This window comes from Puma concolor, chromosome A2 (genome assembly GCF_028749965.1).
Source record: "Puma concolor isolate L17-30 chromosome A2, mPumCon1.1.hap2, whole genome shotgun sequence".
Lineage (NCBI taxonomy): Eukaryota > Metazoa > Chordata > Mammalia > Carnivora > Felidae > Puma > Puma concolor.
In genome coordinates, this window is record NC_141668.1 from 124,337,285 (window position 1) to 124,359,638 (window position 22,354).

Below are 22,354 nucleotides of genomic sequence, written 5' to 3' on the forward strand. Positions count from 1 at the left end.
AGGGAAACCACACTGTATATGCACAGGTCAGGACAGCCCCAGGGTGGGTTCTGTCAGCACCAGCCCTTTCTAGCAGGGTGACCCTGCAGAAGCTGCTCAACCTTTCTGGGCCCCAGTTTCCCATCTGTAAAATGGTAATGGTGCTATCTACAATGCTGTTATGGGGAGTAATTGGGATCATGTGTGCAAAGCATTTATTTCAGTACGTAATGATTAAACATGGCCTGTTATCAGAGTTATTATCCAGTCTGCCTTGTCACGGCAGAGCACAGCAGAGTCCACTCCTCTGGAAGCAGCCTTTCTCAGGACACTCAGGCTGTGGTAGGAGAAGGTTCTCCCCAGCTGGCCCGGTGGTCAGTTAACATGCCATATGGGAGAAGAGAAGGGTCAGGAGCAGCTCCAGGTAGCAGGGGATGTTGAAATCAGACCCACAGCATTCTCTCTTATCACCCTGAAATTCACTCAAAAACACAACTCTGAAAGTAGAACTTATTTTTGAAGGCAGAATTCCAAGTACAGAGGGGAAATCTAGATTTCATGAATAAAATCTGTACTTGTATAGTTTAAGTTAGAGTTTGGTCTTTACCAATCTTCGTTCTTAATATTCCTGGAGTTTCTAACTTTCAGGAATAACTTATTCTGCTTAACAAAGTAAGCACTGGCTTTTCTCCTGAGGTTGACTGTCACAGAAAATTGGGCTGCTGCATCTTTGCTGGGAATCATATATATGATCTTTTATGTACGACATGCCCAATGTGCAGTATTTAAATTCCTTCAGGCAAAGATACAACTAGTTTACCACTTATCCAGGTTAAATACATCTGATTGTGTCATTATCTATGGACTAACAAATTCTCATTTCAGTCAGCAGTGGATACAAATCAAAGAATGTTGAATTACTGAAAAAGAGCGTGTGCTACAGGAGCGCCTGAGTGGCTCAGTGGGTTAAGCGTCTGACTTTGGCTGAGGTCATGATCCCATTGGTTCATGAGCTTGAGCCCTACGTCAGACTCTGTGCTGACAGCTCAGAGCCTGGAGCCTGCTTTGGAGACTGTGTCTCCCTCTTTCTCTGCCCTTCCCTGGCTAGTGCTCTCTCTCTCAAAAATAACTAAACCTTAAAAAAAAAAAAAATTTAAAAAGTGTGCAACATAAATTACTGTGAAAATTTAAATGCAGTTCAGGGCTAATAAAACTGCTTATCATAAAAGGCTATCACTAAAACTCCACATGGTAGCACAAAAATCAAGTTCCTATGGGGAGAGGAAGGAAACTCAGGGTTTTTTCTCTTGCTTTGAACTGCCAGGGCTGAGTGAGGTCATTCCGTAGTCACATTTCTCTGAAAGTACAGCTCTGTCTGGGGCCTGAGTCAACGAATCTGAGACTGCATCTCCAGAAGGAGCGATACTGGGCGATCCGTACAGAGTCACAGGGGAGGCCTCGCTTCCCCTCTGAGGCGCTGGTTACAGCCCACCTCCCATCATGTGTGTGGAGTTGAGGGACGAATCCACCAGGGAGCCAAGTCCAGTCGTGACAGAACCGTTGGGATACAGAACTCAGGGGCCACTCCCCAAGTTACCTGAACCCCTGGTCCTGGGCTGTGAATGTGAGTGGAGGACACCTCTAGACACACAGATTGTGTGTTTAGTCACAAGTATGGAGGCCAGTTCGATGGAGAACGAATGCTACTGTTAACTTTGTCCTATCTCAACATTTAACAGCACTTAAGATGTTAAATTTAAGAGCCATGAAGAAGCCGGAATTTTCCATGGGAGGAACTTCTTGGAGTCAGGATGCCCATTCTGACTTTTCTAAGCAACAGTGTGCCAACAGCCAAGACATCTTACACAGTTGTGGAAGTGTAGGACGCGATGCTTGCGTCAGCTCTCTGTCAGCACTGCACTCTGTTTCCCTGCTGACTGCTCTGTCCGTCCATCTGGCCCTTCTGTCATCCACCCCCGGGTTCCCCACATTCATCTCATTCCCACCACCCAGTGGACCTGTGAGGTGGTATTAACCCCACTTACAGACAGTAACTCAGGTCAGGGAAGTCCCCTGACTTCCTGGAGCGACATGGCTAGGAAGGAGCAGAGTCAAATCTCACATCTTGGATTCTCTGCCTCCAAATCCAATGCTTAGGGAGGAAGGACTTCATGGGAGGCGTCAGCCTGGCCTTGGCTCTGCCAGGGATAGCCTCATCTCTACTGAAAGGAGAGAGGGCAAGGAGAGAGAAGAGAATATACAATCTTCTCTTCTGTTCAGACGAGAGTTAATTTGTGGGTGAACATGTGGGTGCTGAGTCCTCTACCGTGATCTTCACACGCTCCTTCTTTCCCTCCTGAGATGGCAAGAAACACAGTGTTTGTTTTTTGAGATGAAAACCTATTCGCCCGCCCTGACACCCCTGTCGGCAGGGAGCTGTTTTCAGGGCAGCTGTGAAGCTCCTCCCCCTCTGCACTGACCACCTGGGGCCTCTTCTGCTCCAGGCTTCTGGGTTGTCTATAGGCAGCTGGTACTTCACAGTTCTTAATGAGTCTCTGGGATCTTAATTCATGAGCTGAGGGAGAGCTAAAGACCCCCGGCCTCCAGCCAGTGGGCTAGAGGTGGTTTTCCTGAGAAACCCAAGTCCCAGAAGAGCCTGTCTCACTGAGATCTTTTGGGACATGAGGTAAGTGAAAGAGTAGGTGAGCGGCCAGCTGACTCTTTCTTCCGTCTCTGACATGGTTAGCTGCCCTTCTCTCTCCTTGATCCCGGAGTAATAGAGGTGGCTTCTCAGAGAGATCACCTGGCTTTTCCTCCCTGGGTGGAGGGCAGGATGCCTGCCCCCTCAGGGGGAATGTTCAGAGGACCTCCTCTCCTGGCTGTGGCTGCCCTGCAGGGTATGACTGAATGGGTCCACCACGTAGGCATGCCCCTCGCAGCTCTGAGTTCCCACGGACTTCCAGCTGAACACCCCCAGGACCCAACCTCCTGTGGCCAGTGTTCTCCGGGGAGTCCCTAGCAGGGATGCGTGCAACCTTAACACTAGGCACCACTGAAAATGGTGTCGGCAAAAGGCACTGCCTTTCAGCCAGTGGATCTAACGCTTTCCTGAGCCCTCGCTAAGGGCACAAAACGTCTGGTTCCTCAGCAACTCTGACATTTCAGAGTTAACAATCTTTTGATGCTACATATTTTTAGGTCTTTTGACAAGAAGTTCTTGTACAATTTAAGAATGATGTGGATGAGGAAAGCACACTGAATGCTGGATTTTTTCAAAGCATGGCCAAGCAGTGGGCTCTGAGCAGGCTGGGTGGTGACTTCCGGCACTTAATCCTCACCAGGTGACGGCTCACAAGGCCCCTTTACGTGATTGAGACAGAAACCTAAAAGTGCACCAGAATCTTCTCTGACTGTAAAGTAAGGGGATTAACAGAAAACTTTAAAACTGGCCCCTAAAGATTTAAAGATAGGACACAAACACTTCTGAGAGAAGCACACAAAGTGAGGGAGAAAAAGAATGCGGAAAAGGGTAAAAACTAGAGGTACTCTCCTCTCTGCGTTACAGGACTTAATGCAAATGAAGTGACTTATGTGTGTGTATGCAGACCAGTCTCTGTCAGCATCATGCTGACAGAATGTCTTCGTTTGACAACATCAACAACTTCAGGAAAAGAAAGGCGCTGAGAACTTTTTCAGTTGATGTGTCCTGACCCTGGAGACCTAACGGGAAATCTGCACTGGCGACCATCAGAATTCCTAACCTTAAAAACCAGTCCCGTCCCAGGCCAGCCCAGTGCTGCCGGCTCCCTCCTCGTCTACTGTCTAGCGTGGCTGTGGTCCCGTCCCCGATCCCTGGTTCCCTCCTTCTGGGCAAGCTACCTAACCCTGAGCGTGGCTTTCATCTGTAAGAGAGAACATCTATTGACCGCATTCTGGAACTCGCATCTTTTTCTCATTCTCTATGTTTTTTTTTTTCTCCCCTCCCCCACCTCTGCTAATTGGTGACTCTCTCTTTCAAAACCCCTTAACAGTCATCTCCTCTGTCAAGCCTCATCGATTTCTCTTGGAGAGAACCTCCAAGTTCTCTCGGATTGGTTCCCCACTTAAGGTAAATTTAATTACAAACACAGTAAAATATGTGAAAGAGCTTTAAAAGCCAGAAAATGCTAAATGCTTACAGAGTATTAGGAATACCTGTCCTTAGCACCCACATCACCAGTTTAGAGGATCATTTCTCAAATCAGCATCTGTTTTGTCTCTTCAGTTAGGTTCTCACTACTCCAAGCATGACCCGCCAACCAGCAGCGTGGGCACCCCCTGGTAGCTTGCTGGACCTCAAGTCCTGACAGTGCCTGCTGAATCACAATCAAAACTCTAAACCTGTCTCAGATGATTTGTATGTACACTGAGTTTCAGAAGCATGGCATTAGACTTTAAGGACCTCAAAGGTACAGACGGCACAGTATCCCCAGAAAGCCTTCCAGAACCCAGAGTCCCTTGAGCTGGTGTCCAATGGGGGTTTTCAGGACTATTACCATGTGACTGCTGACCTGCCAGCAAGAAAAGAACGAACCTGGCTGCATCTGCTGCATACAATGGTATTTATACGAACACACATCACCTGAGATTTCTTTAGATAAAAAGCTTTAAAATCACATCTGCATAAAAAACACAGAAGGGTTCATTTAGGATAACTCATTATCGGGCTGAGTGCTTAAGTCCTTGGCAACTGGAAGGAAAGTCAATGTACTGTGTAGTCTTTCTTACGAGCTAACGGCTCCCTCTCCCCCAAGTGAGCTAGTGCAAATCACAAAGGCTCCCCAGACTTCACAGATCATGCCTCCTCATTTTACCGAGGCCCCTGAACGTTTTAACGAAGTTCAGAAACCACACGTATGAAAGGACAGCTGGCCTGGGACTCTTATGGCACACGTTTCGTGCCTCCAGAAAGCCCTGACTGAGAAGAGTGCTCTGGAAACTGCAGCAGCTCCCCCTCCTCCCAGGACATGGCGGTCACGCTCCCCAACAGCAACAAGATTAATTTGGGATTCCAGTTCCTCTGTCATATGATCCCTTTATGATGATTAGCGAAGCATCTCCCAGAAAGGGTAGGCCGAGGCCAAACAAACCAAGCTGAATTACAATGACTGATCATTTTTAAAAGCTATCTCTTAGGGACAGGTCTTATTTAAGGAGAAAACAGAAAAGCAGCCATAATGAAGAGAAGAGGCTGAGTACACAGAGATGGGAAATCAGGCTACAGAGTTAGATCTAGGTGAAAACTCCAGTCCCAGTTAGGTGGCTGTGCATGAACCTCTTAGAGCCTCACCGTTTCCTCCTTTAAAGTGTAGATGATACCACCTGCCCGGTGCTTCTGAAGTTCACTTGAGAGGACGCACAGAGTTCTAGAGTTTAATAGCTGAACTATGATAAGAGCCCATTAAGCGTGAGATGTTATTTTCCTGCCGTGTGACCTGCCCGCTGGCTCCCAGCACCAGGCCGTGAGCCGCGAGGACAGACCTGCTGTCTGGCCCCAGCGCGAGCTGCCTCCAGGAGCTTCCTGCTCACCTTGATCATTTCTGCCACATAACTCTCGGGCCCGGTGTACTCTGTAGAGTCCTTCACTTTCACCAGCACGATGAAGCACAGATAGTGCCACATGTTGTGTTCTTCCTTGATGTGCTCTTCAAAGGTGACAGTCTTGTTGTCAAACTTGTCTCTTTCCAAGCCTAAGGAGAGACAGAAAGCCCCCAGCCCCAAGTGAGCAGCCATGGTCTAGAAAAATCTGTGAGAGAACTGTCCAGAGAGGAGTCTGTGGTTCCAGCTCCCATCTTGGTGAAGAATTGGATTCTGTTGACCTTCTACATGCATTCCCTTTTACATCACAGCAGGAAAGACACAGGATGTGAGAGAGATGGACTTCGGTCTGAGTCCCACTCTGCCCCTTACCGGTCACTGTTTAGTCTCCACGTGCCTCAGTTGCTCCATCAGGGAACAGGGGACTGCCGTCTGCGTTCTAGGAGTGCTCAGGCTTAAATGAGCACAGGTGTGACCTGCTCATGCATAGCAGGCAACTGGTGAATGTGAGGTCCCTTCTCCCAGGGAGATGCCAAAATGTACACATGTTAAAAGGTTTTTGAAGAGACAGAATGAGGACAAAAAGAACTTTAAGCACATTTTGAACTCTAGCTGGTAAGTTTGTTTTGCAGAGGTCTGGGTGTGCAATTGTGAGACTAGTTTCTGTATATTCTTGGATCGATCAAAGAACTATGTGGTATATCATGGGAGCCAGATTTCTCACTGTCAAAGAAGAGAGTACAAATATGGAAAGGGAGAAAGATAAACACCGTAACGTTGAATTGGAATTAGAGCTATGGGTATGAACTCATCCTTTTTCATATGTATATAAAATAGATACAGAAGTGTGTCGATACATATGTATGTGTATACAAACACCCAGGTGTATGCATTTACATGTGTACTCATCTGCACCCTAATAACCCTTCTGGGGTCTGGCAGTGGCACTCCAGCAGGAATGAGCACACCTAGATCCCAGATCTTCTAGATTTTAGCTTCCAAATACCATTCTCTGCTAAAAAGAACCAGGACTTTTTGGAGAAATGGGTGATACCAGGGCTGGGTCAGGGAAGTACAAGTTAAGCTTGAAATGAACAGCTCATGGAACTAAAAATGTAAGGAAAGTACATAAAAAATTATGGTGCCATGGTAAAACAGAAACCACACTGAAGGGCCTCTCGCTGGACAAATCTGGGGAAATCTGATTATTAAAGCAAATAATGATATTGAAGGATTATAATCCATTGGAATAAATAAAAATATAGGAATCCATGTTGTTACAAATCCAAAAGCACTTACACATATATAGTATACATACATACTGAGAAGAGAGAGTTTTTATTTAAAAGAACAAGCCAGTTAACAAAGGCAAAAATAGTAAAATGAGAAAATCATCATTGGAGAGCCATCCTAATAAAAGACTCGGGCAGAAATCATTAGTGGACATTAAAGCTACTGGATTAATGTTTAATTTGAGGGATGGTGGGGTATTTACATGATCTCAAAGTATCTCCCCATAAAATGTTTCTTAATTACAAAGAGATAAAAACCTAACTTAGTGGAAAAACCTGGCAATTATCACCTTAACCTAGTGATCAGAGTTCATGTCACTGGTTATGAGTGGGCATCTCATGCCTCCTGAAATGATGCACTGAGGAGAAAAAAAACAGATTTCTTTGATGTTCCTATAAAAAAATGCATACCCCACTTCTATTGTGAGGAAACATCAGAGAAACCAAAACCAAGGGACATTCTACACAATAAGTGACCAAACTCTTAAAAAATGTCAATGGAGGCTAATGAGCCGTGACAAGTGAATGCAATGACGTGACCTGGGCTTTCATTTGCTGTACAGGACATTTCTGGGATAAAGGGTGAAATCTGAATACGGTCTGGAGATTGAGTGATAACATGGTATCTTTGTTAATTTCCTAATTTTGATAACTATGCTGCGTGCGTGTGTGTGTGTGTGTGTGTGTGTGTGTGTGTGTGTGTGTGTGTGCGTGTGTCTGTGTGTATATATACAGCTTACAATTTAGGAAATATATATTGAAATATTTAGGGATAAAGATACATCATGCCAGCCAATCTCTGACTTTTCGGAAAAACTATGAGTAAAGCAGATTAGGTAAATTATTACTATTTGGGGAGTCTGGTTAACGAGTATATAGAAATTCTTTGTACTGCTCTAATCACTTTTCTGTAACTCTGGAATTATTTCAAAACAAAAGGCTTTAAGTGGTTTTCAGGGGGCAAAAAGAAAAGATTTAAGTTTTGAAATGGAAAATGCTCATTTTGTGAGCATCTGTACCAATAGGAAATTTATATATTCAGTAACTATATTATGAATAATCCTGAAATGACTACTCAGCTCCCAGATCCCTACATGATTAGTTTACATTTACATATACTTTTCTGCAGTTATAGTGACAATGGTTTCTTGGGTATCCCCTGTACCTCTCTTCTGTTGCAGTTTACTCCTCATCATCGAGCACCTACAATGTGCAGGTTCTGTGCTAGCTGTGTTACATAAACTGACTCTCGTAGCCCCACAATAACGCAAAGAAGTACATATTATTGCATCCATTTCACAGATGAGCAGTTCAAGTTCAGAGAACTGAAGGGACTATACCATGATTACACGACTACTAAGTTGCAGTAACTTAATCAGAACCCAGGTCTGACTCCTGACACCTTCACCATACACTCTAAGAGGAATATTCTTTCACTTAATGCCTGATACCATCTGCAGGGAAGACATCCACAGGCCGGAACCGGACGAAGATCTCCATTCTGGTTACTTAGGACGGGACCAGGAGATGCTCGGCAGCCCAACAAACACAAGACCATAAGCCATGTTCATTTCCGATCCTGTGCGATCACATCCCCGCCACCCCACACTTCGTTCCTTAAAACAAACTGGCACAGGCAACCCCTACAGGGAATTGACGGGCACTCCAAACACTGCCCGGCAGAGGCAGAACCGAAGTCCACCTGACGCCAAGGCCAGAGATGCTAGAGCAGGAGGGCAGTGCCTCTCCCACAGAAAGCCCGCGCTTCCCTGCTGAGGCTGGCTGCCACACTCACCACAGATAAAGCACGTGGTCTTTAAGATCTCCTCTTTCTTCTGCTTTTCACTCCTCAGGTCAGCAAAGGTGTCAATGATGACCCCGAAAATCAGATTAAGGACGATGATGATGACCATGAAGAAGAACAAGAGGTCATAGATTACTCTGGCAGCAAAGAGGGGCTCCTGGAAAAGAGGCGTCGCCATCAGCAACGTGACCCACCGTCCTCTGGCCCACAGAGCTCAGGGTAGAAGGAGGAGGACTCGACGCGCCCGACATTCAGGGCTCACCCTCACCCTATTGGTCTGCTCTGTCACAAGTTAAATTGGGCATCAAACTTGAAAAGTCACAACTGTGTCCCTTTTCAAGCCCTTTGCCCAGACTGTCGGTTCTGCAAGTGTTGTGTGGCATGTGCACAAGAACAGCTTCCTGGGATCTAAGGTGTCTGGGAGATGTGCTCAGGCAGGCCAGACCCAGCCCTGCACGAGCATTTCAGTACGTGGAGTGGGCGGGGCTTTCCACAAAGAGGGTTTCCCTGCACCCTGATACTAAGGCCATGGATGGAGGGGAGAGAAGCCTCAACTGGCCAGTCCTGCACGTCTCCTCATCACTACTCCAGCTCTGCCTCTGTCTTCGGTTTCCATGCAAGCTCTCTGCGTGCTGCTCCCCACCCCCACCCAGCTCTGCCTTCCCTTCGGGATCCAGCCACCTCCCCCCACCTCTGCCTTCCCGTCAGGATCCAGCTACCTCTTTGGATGGTTTCCTGAGCACGTCTCCTACTCCGCCCCCGCTCCTCAGCCCGTGACTCAGCACCGTGACAATGCACATCAGAAGTGTCTCACACGTGTGCTCCTTGTCTTGCTCCGTCTCTTCTGTGAGGACCAGCTCTATGAATGTGGTAAGAAACAACAGATTTACAGCATGTGGGAAAAGACGTACCATGATTTTGACACTGTCTTTCCTGAATGCCATCTTGCCAGCTGACAGACACATGGGAACAAGAAAGAGTAAAACTAAGGAATCAGGTATCAAATACTTTCTTTCAAATATCTGAGGTTACCTGGGGGCAATTCTGTTTTCATCACCAACCCCTGCTAGTTTCTCAAGCCAAGTCACAAGTGCCCTTCCCTATATTAAATCTATAATATTCCCTATCCTTCTCAGATTTTAAACTCCAGTCCCAGCTCAGAACAGGTGTTTGACCTTAGATAAGTTGCTTAATACTCTGAGTCAGGAGCATCTTGTCTCTCAGCTGAGGGTAATCCCATAGGACCCAAGCTCCTCACTGGCTAAACCCAGCAACGTTTTACAGCAGGTCCTCTAGATAAATCACTTTATATTGGACGCTGTCCATTCATTCTTCATCATTTTGGGAAAAAGAACCATGTCTTGCTGCCTATCTTGTTCTTTTCTCCAGTTGCAGTGATAATGGTCTTGCTAAAAACACAGATCACTCCTGGCTTTCAACAACTTCCATTCATCCTTTGGATGTAGTTTAACCTTCTTAGCCTAACATGTAAGATCCTTCATGATCTGGCCTACTGATGACCCATCTGGCTTCATTTCTTACTACTACTCTTCCTCATGATCATTGTATCCCTCAACATGGTATATTCTACCTCAAAGTCTTTGGACACCTTATTCCCTTTAACTGGAACACTCACTCCTCCTCCTCTGTCCAAGATTTTACCATTTTAGTTTAGCTATCACCTCCTTGGGGATTCTTTTACTCCAGTATTAGGCTGGGTGCCTCTCTTCTGTATTCTGTCCTTGTTCCTAGCATTAGCATACTCTCCAGTCATCAGCAAGGTGCCTGCCTGGCTGTCTACCCCACTACACTGGCGTATCTTAGAGTATAGCACAGTCCCTGGCAACTAGAGGGCACCCAGGAAATAGTGGCTGAATCAATCAAGCAGGTATTAGACCTTCTTCCCTTTCATCTCCCTCCTCTCTCCCAGTCTTTACTCTTTGCTATTGGCCTTACTTCTCAAGAGTAACTCTGCTTCCATCTGCTTCCAATGTCATGTGCGCCATCTAAGCTTCAAGAGGGGCCTGTCACTAACACGGGGCTTAAGGCTACATGTTCCTACCTTCTTTGGGTGCAGGAGAGGAACAGTTCTCCCCAGTCTCCACCCTACACACGTCAGAATACAGGAACTCGCTTGCCAAACTCTCTCCGGCTTCTGGGAGAGAGAGGAAATTTTATGATGAACAATCTGGCAGCATATGGTTAAAATGTTTGAAGTCCCCAATTCACGGCTGATTAAACAATTCTTTACATAAATAACACCCTACATTCCTGCATATAAATTCAAGGCAGAGATGCAATTTACACTTTCATTTGGTGATCTGGATGGGAAAGAAGCCAGAAATGTCAATTCCTGTAGGCTTACTAGAAATATCGCACTTAAATAGCACCTCTCCAACTTTAAAGACACACAGCTGAAACTCTTCGACAAATACTACTGAGCGTACAGACTCCAGCAAGATTTACACCAAGTCTGCACAGAAAGCATCAGCAGGCATGAACGGAAATCCAAGGTCCAGACCAGTTTAGTTCAGAACCCTAAGATGGTTGGCAGGAAATTTCAGTCAGTGTCAACTTGGAAGCTGGAATTACATGCCAAGAATTCAGCGTTTAGAAAAAGGCTGCCTGGCGCAGCCAGTGATAATAATTCTACTTTGCTCCTTGGACTCAGGGCCTCTGGTTACCTGATAAAAAACCAGTTACATTTCACTTAACGGTGTTAAAATATTGTGATTGACACAAAGGAAGACTTGGGTATCACTCACTCAAGTATATAATCATTTTATTTCATTCTCAAAACTGTTCTTGCTCTATATAAAAATAATACACATTGTCAAACTTGTATATAGTAAACAAGCCCCAGAGACAGCCACTGCTGGGGGGGGGGGGTGTATATTCTTCCATATTTTAAATGACGTATGTGAGCTTTTAATTTTTAAAAATATATACGTGGATCCTATTATAGTTATTATTCTGCAGTTTCCCATATATTTGTGGGTGCTTTTCGTTGAAGGATTATAAAGATGTGTCCTAACTGTAGGGCAAGCCACCCCAGAGGACTGCAGTCTAATAAAACACTTGATGTTTAGACTGCTTCCAGTTTCCCAATGGAGTCAGCATCCTTCATACACATCATTTCTGCATGCACAGGCAGAAGGCTTTTCCTTTAAGGATCAATTCCTAGAAGTAGATTTACCAAGCCAGAGGGATGCACCCTATCTTTCAACATATATGGTCAAACTGTTTTTGAATAAGTCCTATTAGTTTAAAATATGACTTTAGGCAATAAAGTAAGTGTAGGCTCTGGACACTCCCACTCAGCATTCGATATATCCTACCACCCTTTGAATAAAGTGACGACTAAGCCCTCTATTCAGAATTCATGCTCTCAGTGCTGGGGAGATACCTACACTGCTAAAGTCATCATTCTCTTTTAGTTCACTTACAATTAAGAAATATTTTTTTAACATTAAAAAAAAGATGAGAAGACTCAAACTCACCTGGAAGAGCTGTTTCATTGGGCAACCTGTCTACTTCCAAGATAAAATCATCTTTGAAGAAAAGATAGCCCACTATTGAGAACAGGTAAACCAGGATCAAAGCCAGAACTGCTGTCAAGATGATGGACCGGCCATTGCGAGTGACACTTTTAATGACATTAAGCAGAGTCTCTTCTCTGTATACCAAATCAAAAAGCTTTAAAAACAAAGAAGACAATGCGATGGTTTTAAGAAACCTCTATATTAGATGTATGTATGTAGATTACATATCTCATAATGACAACTTGATTTATAGAGAATTTACCCTTTTAACAACTCAGAAGCATTCTACTGTTTTCTTAACACTTCATACTTGCCTGTCTTAATGAAAACTGAGATAAGGGAAATAAGCATAGGAAAGGAAGGAGGGAACCAGTTGGAATTTCAAGAGTTACTCAGACAGTTTAGAGGTGCTTGTAGAGGGAACAAATACAGGGTGGTACCAGTGAGTTTCAGCAAGCAAGGGAGAGGAAAGTGATGAGTGTGCATTCATGGAGTAGTTACTGAGCTTCTGCTAAGGGCCAGCCACTCTGGAAGCGGGAGTGGGCAAGCCCTGGTCCTTGTCCTCCCACAGCTGAGAGCCTCAAGGAGAAGGCCACACCCAACCGGGCAGTGCAGGCAGTGGGCACTGTGGAGTTAAGAGGTGCAAATCTTAGTTCAACCACAGGACATCACAACAGCAGGCTAGGTTCTTTCTCCTTCCCTCTGAGCCTCTGTTTCCTCATATGCAGACGGGAGGACAGAGAGTTGTAGTGAACAAGAGCTACGTGATGTATATACTGTGTATGGTACATCCCGTATGGCCAGCCTTACGTGCTGAGTGCCTCACGGTAAATGGTAATTATAATTTCCTGATGAAGGGACTAGGCCAAGGTCCCAAAGCTCATGGCAGGATCACTGGTGGTGGTAATACAAGAGGAAGTCTAAACCTTTCCCATTTCTCTAGTGGCAGGGCGAGGCAGAGATCCCCTGAAGTGCACTGTGGGTTCAGTCTAGGCTTGCCCTCTGCAAAGAGACTTCCTCTGTGCAAGAAGTTGGCCTGTAGGTACTTCTAGGTATGGGGGAACTGATGGGTTGTTTTTTCAGATATTTGGCTGGAGAAAGAATAAAGAGACATGGAGGAGAACTCTGTGGGCTAATTCTTGGACCTGGGGGCTAGTTTTAATCTGGCCTCTGTGCTGACATCCACTGCATTTTCTGAAGGTTTTGCCTCCACTTGGCTTTTGGGAATGACTGCACAGCCAAGTGAGTCAGGGGACAAGGGTTTCAATCCTCGCTCTGCTTTTAATTTGCAGCAAGATGTTGGCGGAGCTCTGTAACCTCTCTGGACCTCAGTTTCCTCATCTGTAAAATCAGCGGAATGAAATAGCTGATCTCTGAGTCCCTTCCAATTTATAGCTTTACATCTGAGTTCATTTTCTGGTCAATTAGCCCTTCTGCCTCCATAACGCCAATCTGTGTCCTGAGACCTGCGTGAAGGACACTGGGTAAAGGAGCATAGTCAAAAGGAAGGAAGGAAGCAAGGAAGAGGTGTTTCATCGTTTGAAGAGTACAAAAGGCTAATGTTGCTATTAACGTTGGTTAAATATTTTCCAACAAGCCGCTATGAAGCAGCAAGTGAGAGCAACTTCAGACAATCAACAAATGACACTTGTTTTGGAGGGGCGGTAAGAACTCTAAGATTATATAGCCACCAAGTTCTTGAAACGACAAGTGATTTTTTTTTTCCTCACTCACCTATAACTTCTGGCTTTGAAACAATGGATATGTGTTACTTTATACAGGAAAAACTGTCTTCTAATTAGTGAATTACCCGTTTAATGAAGAAAACTTTGAAAACAGAGAAAAGCACACAGAAAACCAAAAATCACCAATAACTCCACCATCTATAGACATCGACTCAAGTTCTCTCCTTCTGCCTTTATTAGAAAAAATGTAATATATATAATATACCGTAATAGTGGCATACAGTCAGGCTCTTTCACCAAGCAATCACAAACATTTTCACGTCAAAAATAATCACCTAGAATGTCAGTATATGGAAAAACCACAGTTTACTTAACCGAAGTATTTACCTTTTTTTTAAAAAACAGTCAAGATGTTTTAAATTGCATGTCATTAAAAACAATGCTGTGATGCACATTCTGTACTTGCCTCTATACATACTTGTCCAGTTATTTCTTTTTGGAGAACTTCCAGAAAGGAAATCGTTGGGCCAAATGTTGTAACAGACTATGTCGCCCCATTGCGTTCCCAAAAGGCTGTACTGCATAGTCCATGCTGTCAGAGGCTGGTGCCTGCTGTTGCACACCCACATAAGACCCGAGCATGCTCATGCCTCTGAACCTTTCCATACATCAGAGGCATAGCTCAGGATCTCATTGCTGTTTTAACTAGCAGGTATTTGTTTAGTGTTGAGGATGAACAATTTTCTAGGTTTACTGACCATATGGATTTCTTCTTCTGTTACCTGTCCATCTACAAACTTCACACAGTTTCATCTCAGGGTGTTAATATTTTCTACGGATTTGCCTGGATGCAGGCTCTAGACAAGGTTCAGCCAGTCTGGGGGTCCGACCCTCCCACTGTGCCTTTCTGGCCTGCTGGTGTGGTGCTTTCACAGCCCTGGGACATATGGGTTTTCCCTGCTGAAGGTCTCTTTCCAGTTCCTCTCTGTCATCGACTCGCCTTACTTGTGGAATAACTTGAATGGTTTCAGTATTCTGTCTGTGATTCTCAATAAACATGTTAAATACCACTTTTGACACCAAAAGTAACAAGTCACCTGAGGTCACAGACAAGTCAAGGCCCAGAAGCACATATGAGAGGCATCTAGCCACAATCGAGTTTGATGCTAGTACGTTTTCTACAAGGGAACTGAGCTCAGGTGTCCTGAGGCTCGGGGTTACTCTGTGACAGATCAGAGATGTGACAGCACGAATACAGACTGCACTGGGAGATAACAGATGCATGCAGCAGGGACTTCTTCACGAGCTCCAGTGAAAGGCAGTTCAGGGCTGTGCTTCAGAAGCGACTGGGCAATCAACAGAGCTAAGTTGCTATCTGGTCTGTGGCACTTCCTGGGTGACTTTGGTAAGTCACTTAACCTTGCCAACCCTCGGTTTCACCATCTGTAATTTGGAGATACCATCTACCTCCGCAGTCGCTGTGAGAGACTGTATGAAAACAGCACACAGCACATGTTCAGTAAATGGCTATAACGATGATTTTCTGGACTGTAAGGCCTGTGAGGGAAGATAGGATATCGGTTTGCCTTACCACGACATCCCCACACGTAGCACTGGCTGGCACTGCAAATGACCAAAAGGAGAGGACTTGAATGTATGGAGAAGGAAATGAAACCAATGAGACATAAAGTGTAGAATCGCCTGTCTCTTGGGAGAGATCCCTCAGTTGGGACGAGAGAGACCTGTACGTGAACTCGGCCTCCCTGCCCAGGAGGACTTGGGTCTTCCCGACTCAAATACCAGATGTTCATCCAGGGACATCGCTGCAGGAGACCAACAGGCTCAGAACTATACACAGGGCTCTCAAGATTTCTGATACACAGTGACCAAAATAGGCCCCATAATGGCCATCACAAGTACATCCAGAGACCTCTTTGCCTAAAACCTCAAAGTCTAGCCAGACCTATTTTAAAATGAGGTAAAAGAATCCATTTCCCTCAGCCTGCCAACATATACCACTAATGGAATGAGCTAATCCTGATGACCTGAATGGTGAATTCTTTATGGTGTTTTGGATGGCAGAGGAAGTAAGCGATGACAAAGACAGTAATAATAGCTAGAATTGCTAAGCATTTCTCGTGTGGTAGTGCTATTCTAAGGCCCTGACGTGCACAGTTGCACATAATCCCTGTGACGGCCCTGTGAGGGGGACGGCTTGTTTTCATTTTGTGGATGGGGAAACTGAGGCACAGAGCAATTAAATAGCCAGTCCAGAGACCACACGGAGGACACCTCCCAGATTTTTCCTTGTTCTGCTGTTTGCAAATTAAGTCCCTCACTTTGAGTCAACACTTAGGCTTTGATCATTTTTTAACCGCACTCACATTTTAATACTTCCATTCGCTTTATGGATGGATTTGCTGGCAAATAGGTCAATTTTATGCTTCCTGTCACTTGATGTAGGTATAGGCAAAGGTTTTTTATCTATAACTCTACAGGTATAGATTCCCTCTAATGACAGGAGATTGAGTAGATATTTGGTCTATAATTTAAAAACCTAGTCAGGAGGAAGGAAGGTGATAGAACCAACTCATTTTACGGACTATCAAGACATTATTCCCTTGGCTCAGATTGGAACAAAATCACTTCCAATGAAAAGGTCTCCTGGACCAATAAATCTACTGAGCTCAATGTCATGAATCTAGGGACTTAGAAAATAGCTCCTACTCTTTTTCTGTCACTACACGTCCTCCCTGGGAAGTGAGAATTATCAGAAGATGACGGTTTCAACAACATTCTCCTCAGTAAGTGCTGGCTGAGTCCAAGAAAGAAAGACAAAGACACAATGGAGGGAACATCCCCTGCTCCAGACTGTAGGCACTGTCTACCACTGACAAGTAAAAGGTCCAACGTGCACCATGATCCCACACCTCCCTCTGTCCTGCTAGCTGCCCTGCTCCCTGAGGAGCTTTCCTCTCCAGATCCCCAAAATGAGGCATGTGACCTCCTGTGAGACCAGACATACCAATCACCACTAAAAGGAGGGGTCTGTGATGAGACACAGGTCACAGGGCACTCCTGGTGTTCAACATGTAAGATCCTTCCACACCAGGAACTCACCAGCAAACTGTAGAAGAACTCGTGGACGAAGAGCCCCATGGCGCAGATCAGCAGATATAACAAATGGTAAAGGAACTCAACATCCAGAACCATGGCTCGGTAGCCTCTGGTGAACGTTCCACAGTTGCCCACAAAGCTCATCAGAAAGATGATTTTATTGCAGACCTGAGAATAATGACAGGAACAGCCACATAAGAATGGATCATGCTGAACTTCAGACTTTGTGACAGCTGAGGGCCATTTTCACTCAAGGTATTTTAGCAACTATACCCGAGCAAAGCTTCCTTTTGCACCCAAGTGCCCACCAAACACGCCAAGAACCATTTTGCAGATCTAAGTCATATCATTACTTTGCTTTTCAGGCATATTTCAAATTATGTGGTAGTCAAATAACTTCAGGAGCAACAGTAATCAAGTGGCATTTGTATATGACAAAAACAAAATTAACACATACTGAAATTATGATTTTCGAAATGAGATATGAATCATTTCTAACATTCTTATATGACTTAGTCAAACACAGAAGTGACCTCAATCTATGAACCCTGTGATCAGCATAAATATTAGCATTTTCTGAATTTCTGTTACATTCTAGGCATTATAAAGGTTGCAGTGTAATGAGAAGCAGTTGGTTTTTGTCTTTTATTACTCCTAATTCATAGGGGAAATAAGAATTTTCTGGAGGAAAAAAACAGTAAGGGAGACTTCAGGATGAATTGTATACCTCTGCCCCCTCTTCTGGGAATAACTTATAATTTTCCTTTGGGGATCTGTCCCTTTCCATCTATCAGTCCTTGAAATCTGGGCAGGGCTCCATCCCAGTTGATTGGAATATACTACTTCCCGGGCAATGTGGAGTGGTTCAAGGACAGTCACATGACCAAATGGAACAAATGATACCCAATGAAACCTTTTGTAGCAAAAGACAACTTTGTTCTTTCCTTCCGACCTTGAACCTGACAGAAAGTAAGCTTTGAAGCTGCTGGCATCCATCTTGCCATACCACTGAGCCTCGGGGTACAATCAATGCAGACCCAAAAGATGCAACTGGATGCTGAGGCTACTGCCTGGGCAACGGTATTCAGCTGCACCTAAAGCTAGGATCTTCCTTTCTCAGTCACATGAAACTATGCATTTTCTCCTTTGCTTAGACTGGCATGGATTAGGTTTCCCGACATTTGTAACTGGAGGTCGATCTACTCTGTTATAGTCCCACCTTGAACAGAAACCCCAAGCCTAGAACGCTGTCTCTAGCAAAATGTTGACAGAAAAACTCGAACCAAGAGAAGGCTGAAGAGAAAGCTTTTCAGATGTATGCGGTAAAACCATCTTCTGCTGCCCTAGCTACCTTGGCTGTAGGTACTAGGGAAATTCTGCCAGTTAATCTGGTGGGTCAGTGTAAGTGAGCTTCTCAGCAATCAGATAAGAGCGAAAGCCCACACCCAAAGAGAAAGTCAGGCTTTCTCAGACAGGATAAAGATTCAGTCTACCAGTTTTGTTTTTTTCTAGTATTCTAGCTGTCGGTAGTACAGGATCTTTCATAGGGTGAGGGAGTATCACTGGCTCTGGATGATCTGTGTTGATGAGGTTTGGGGAGGGCGGGGTGGGGGGTGGGGGACGGCCATGCTCTGGTTTACATTCCAGGACCTCAAACCTGCCAGGGCTCTGAACAGCTCAGCAGAGCAATTCACTTCACTTGAATCCACTCAAGCCCCTTAACAACTTCTGCCCTGGTTGCCTCTATTGCTTCAGCAGCAAATAAGGGTTCTCAGTCTTGGTCCAAGACCAGTGTCCTCACCTCCGACGGACCCTGCTTAAGGAGTCTGACATCTGGCTTCCGGCCCCACCTCCCCACCGTAGCAGCTCCGCCCCAGTCTCCAGGACTCTGCCAGGGCACATGCAGCAGTCTGTCTGCCCTTAGCACCTAATCCCAGCGCCTGCAACATGACAGGGCTCAGCAGCCCCCCTTTCCCAGTGCCCCCCCGTGTCCCCCTTCCCGCCCCCGTGCCTGGCTGTCAGGACACCACCTCGTCCTGCTTTGCCAGCCCCTGCAGGCCAGCATACCTTCTCTGCCCAAAGCCACCCTTTGGTCTCCTACATACTCCACATGATCACTTCCCTTTTTTGATTCACTCTGAATAGTTACTTATGCTAGTTATTTCAGCTCTCCCCACTCAGCTAATGTGACTAGAAATGGCAATTAATTGTCTAATTTAAGTCTTTCCCCCAACTGATGTATGTAACAGAAGAGAGAACCATGCACTGATTAAAGCCCAGAAACACAAAACAACCAGACGGCCGACACAGGACAACCACCTCTGAACTGCTGAGTTTTCCCCTTTTTCTTTACTTGTTTATTCTGTATTTCCTTCTTAAGTGGCTTCCTCTTCCCTTCTGCAGCACTGATGAGTCTTTGTCACTCTGCTCATACATTTCCAAATGCCACAGCTAACATCAATGACTTGCTTTGTCACCTCAAGCCTAGTAAGTCGACAGTTTAAGTGCGTTTTCACCCTGAAAACTAGGTCTCCGCATGACTTCCTTTCTGTCCGTTGCCTCGTTCTTTTTCCAGTCATGTGGGATTGAAGACGTGGAGCTGGAATCGCCTCCCTCATCTCCCCGTCAAGACGGTCACGCCTTCTCGGCCTGGAGAAGAGGCCCCAGTGCAAGGTGCCCCCATGGCTTTCTGGTGTAAGGCTTGGCCTCTACACCCACCGCACATTACTGTTTCCTTTACAGCTGTGGCATCAGTCCCTTCCTTCCTGCTTCCACACTATGACCAAGACCCGGGCTTGTCACGCCTACTCACAAGCTCTGCTGGGGGTCCTAAGTGGTCCACCTGCCTCCAGTCCCTCCCACTTGAATCCACATCACATGCCACTACTTGAGGGCATTTTGCCAAGAATACTTCTTTGTATATACCATGTCTTTGCTCAGAAAAACTTGAGTCATTTCCCACTACTGGGAATAGAGTTTCCCAACCTATATTCTACCACACTAATTCCACATGATACTTAAAATGTGGGCCAGTAAGTTTAGGAAACACAGATACACTGTTTCCCTTTCTTAGAGATTCATAACCCTTATCGTGCATGTTAAAGTGTCTCAGAAATCCTACAGTAAAAACCCTTTTATTTTGTTTAATGCAGCCTCTCCCTCACTGACTGGATCATGGAACCCCCTTCTCACCTAAGATTTATCAACTTGAAACATGCTCTGGAAGTGCTGACCTGGAGGATGAGGTCCAAGGGCATTCTCCTCAAATGCAGTGCCCTGGTGACCTGTACCGGGGTCAGGTCCCACACAGCCCTCCCTGAACCACACGGAGGGGAGCTCTACTGCTGGCCACCTCTTCAGAGGGTCCTGGGCCTTCCCTACTGCTTCGGCCTGTGGGGCGTCTCGGAAAATGCTCTTCTCTATCCCTGCTTTCGGGCCCATCCTTTCCATTCTACAACAGAGCTGCAATCCTGCCTCATCCCCTGGGGCTCACTGGCTTGAAGTGGTCCCTGCTCCCCTAATGTCCTTGCTGCCTCTGCCATATGAACACACCCATTTGGGGACACTTACTGATGCAACGAATTACTACATTAGTCTTATTTTGTTACATCACTTCCATTTTTGTACAGTGACCTTTAGCTTCCTTATATGACCAGGGCAGAAACCTCTGGAAAGCAGTTTCAATCACCACACTGCCTCACATATCCAAACTTTCTACTTCTGTTCACCAGGAAACCCCTCCGATTTATGGTCCTGTGTCAGCTATCTCCACTTGCTAAGAAGTCCCCCTGCAGGGTCAGTTGGCACTTATCCTTCAACTACAGTGAAGGAGCACTTTCAAACTTCACCACTGACTTCGAAATAACGGATTTGCTCCTCACCTGTATATGTGCTCCATTTCTGTTTCAGCGATTCCTCCTGCCTCTTCTCTTGATTCTGTGTGGCCCTCACACAAGTGGGTGTGCTGTATTAATATCCGATCATTTGACGTATTACACTGGCTAAAACCTCCCATCCCAGCAAAGCTTTGACCTGACTGGGAGAACTAATTTACATCTCAACTGCTCTCCCTCTTCCTCCCTTACTTCTGAGAGGGATTTTCCCTAAAAAGGAGACTATCAATGCCCAGATAACAGATTAAGAGGTTCACTGGACCATGAGAAGGTTAAGAGGGAGATGTCCACCCACACTGCTCTTGCTTCTGCTATTTTAACAGTTGACCCCAACAGTCTTTTTCTGCCCTGAAAACACAGGGCAAGATTCCGGGAACCAGAATGGAAGGCGTTCCTGTTTGCATGTCAACAAGCAAGTGGCCATGAAGGTATTCCTACTTACGTTGAAAGCTCCCAGAAGAAACAACGTGGGTTGTAACCCAACCGAAAATATCAACCGGAGAATTGTGGAGGCAATTAAGGCCCGGATGCCATGGGGCTTGGGGAGGGCAATGACAATGGCCAGAGAGATGAGCATGGCTGTCCACAGCAGTCCTGACCAGTGTGGCTCCAGTGTTCCTGGAAAGACAAGGTGGGGCTCTCAGAGATCAGCATTTCACCGAGTAAGCGAAGACAGACCAAAATGGGTATAATGACACTTTCTTCAATTAACAAATGGGCCTCATTGTCCAAATTCTTACCTCCAATTCTGTGCCCCTCGACATAACCCATCATACCCATGTCTTCTCACTGGCAAGCCTTGACCAATGTTCGTTCTACCTGGGGAATTCTTCTCCCCTTCCTATTCATCTTAGGTCTTCACCATCAACTCATCCCCACCTCCTTCCTCTTCAGAAAACTATGCCAGGTGCCCCTCCCTCTCTGTGTTCTCATTCCCCACCCTGGTCATGCGTATACAACACTATTTTTCTGGGTGTCAGTTTACCTGTCTTTCTCTACCCTCCACCCCTACCCTAAATGCCCCCCAGCCAGGTTCCAAATTCCCTGAGGGAAGCACTGGGGACCTAGTAGAAACTAATCAGATGAATTTGTTCCATCAATAAAATCCATACATGTATCACATTTCACTCTTCAGGAAGACGAACTGGAAGCCTAAACTTCTAATTTCTATTACAAGTATGCAAAGGAAAATTGCAGGTCTCCTGCCTGAATCAGATTTCTTCAAGGGAAGGAGGAAGGCAACTTCCGTATCATTAACATCATCCTACAATTAGATTATCCTTGTAGTCAAAGAGCTTATACCAGTTTTTGTCATCTCTTGCTATTTCAAGTTCTATTTAGAGTGTCCCACGAGACGGCTTAGTTATATAACATGAGCCAACACGGCTAAAAATATAGTTCTGTAAAACACTCATTAAAAAAAATAAAACCCTATTTCAAATGCTGTCACATTTTGAGTCTCCTT

The 22,354-nt window shown here is 45.4% G+C and overlaps 1 protein-coding gene and 1 long non-coding RNA gene across 10 annotated transcripts in view; one reads left to right on the forward strand and one right to left on the reverse strand.

Moving 5' to 3' along the window:
- Positions 1 to 22,354, reverse strand: part of ITPR1 (inositol 1,4,5-trisphosphate receptor type 1) — a 328,509-nt gene that overhangs the window by 20,898 nt on the left and 285,257 nt on the right. For all 9 annotated transcript variants that reach the window (XM_086697546.1, XM_086697550.1, XM_086697547.1 and 6 more), the window contains 7 exons: positions 21,332 to 21,507; positions 17,000 to 17,164; positions 12,153 to 12,348; positions 10,715 to 10,807; positions 9,372 to 9,511; positions 8,644 to 8,809; positions 5,548 to 5,708 (listed from right to left, as the gene is read on the reverse strand). In XM_086697546.1, coding sequence (XP_086553672.1) covers positions 5,548 to 5,708; positions 8,644 to 8,809; positions 9,372 to 9,511; positions 10,715 to 10,807; positions 12,153 to 12,348; positions 17,000 to 17,164; positions 21,332 to 21,507 — 1,097 coding nt within the window. The remainder of the gene's footprint in view (positions 1 to 5,547; positions 5,709 to 8,643; positions 8,810 to 9,371; positions 9,512 to 10,714; positions 10,808 to 12,152; positions 12,349 to 16,999; positions 17,165 to 21,331; positions 21,508 to 22,354) is intronic.
- LOC147583491 (uncharacterized) lies at positions 9,507 to 22,338 on the forward strand. The gene is made up of 2 exons (XR_015248274.1): positions 9,507 to 9,649; positions 21,250 to 22,338. It is a non-coding gene; the product is annotated as an uncharacterized LOC147583491 (long non-coding RNA).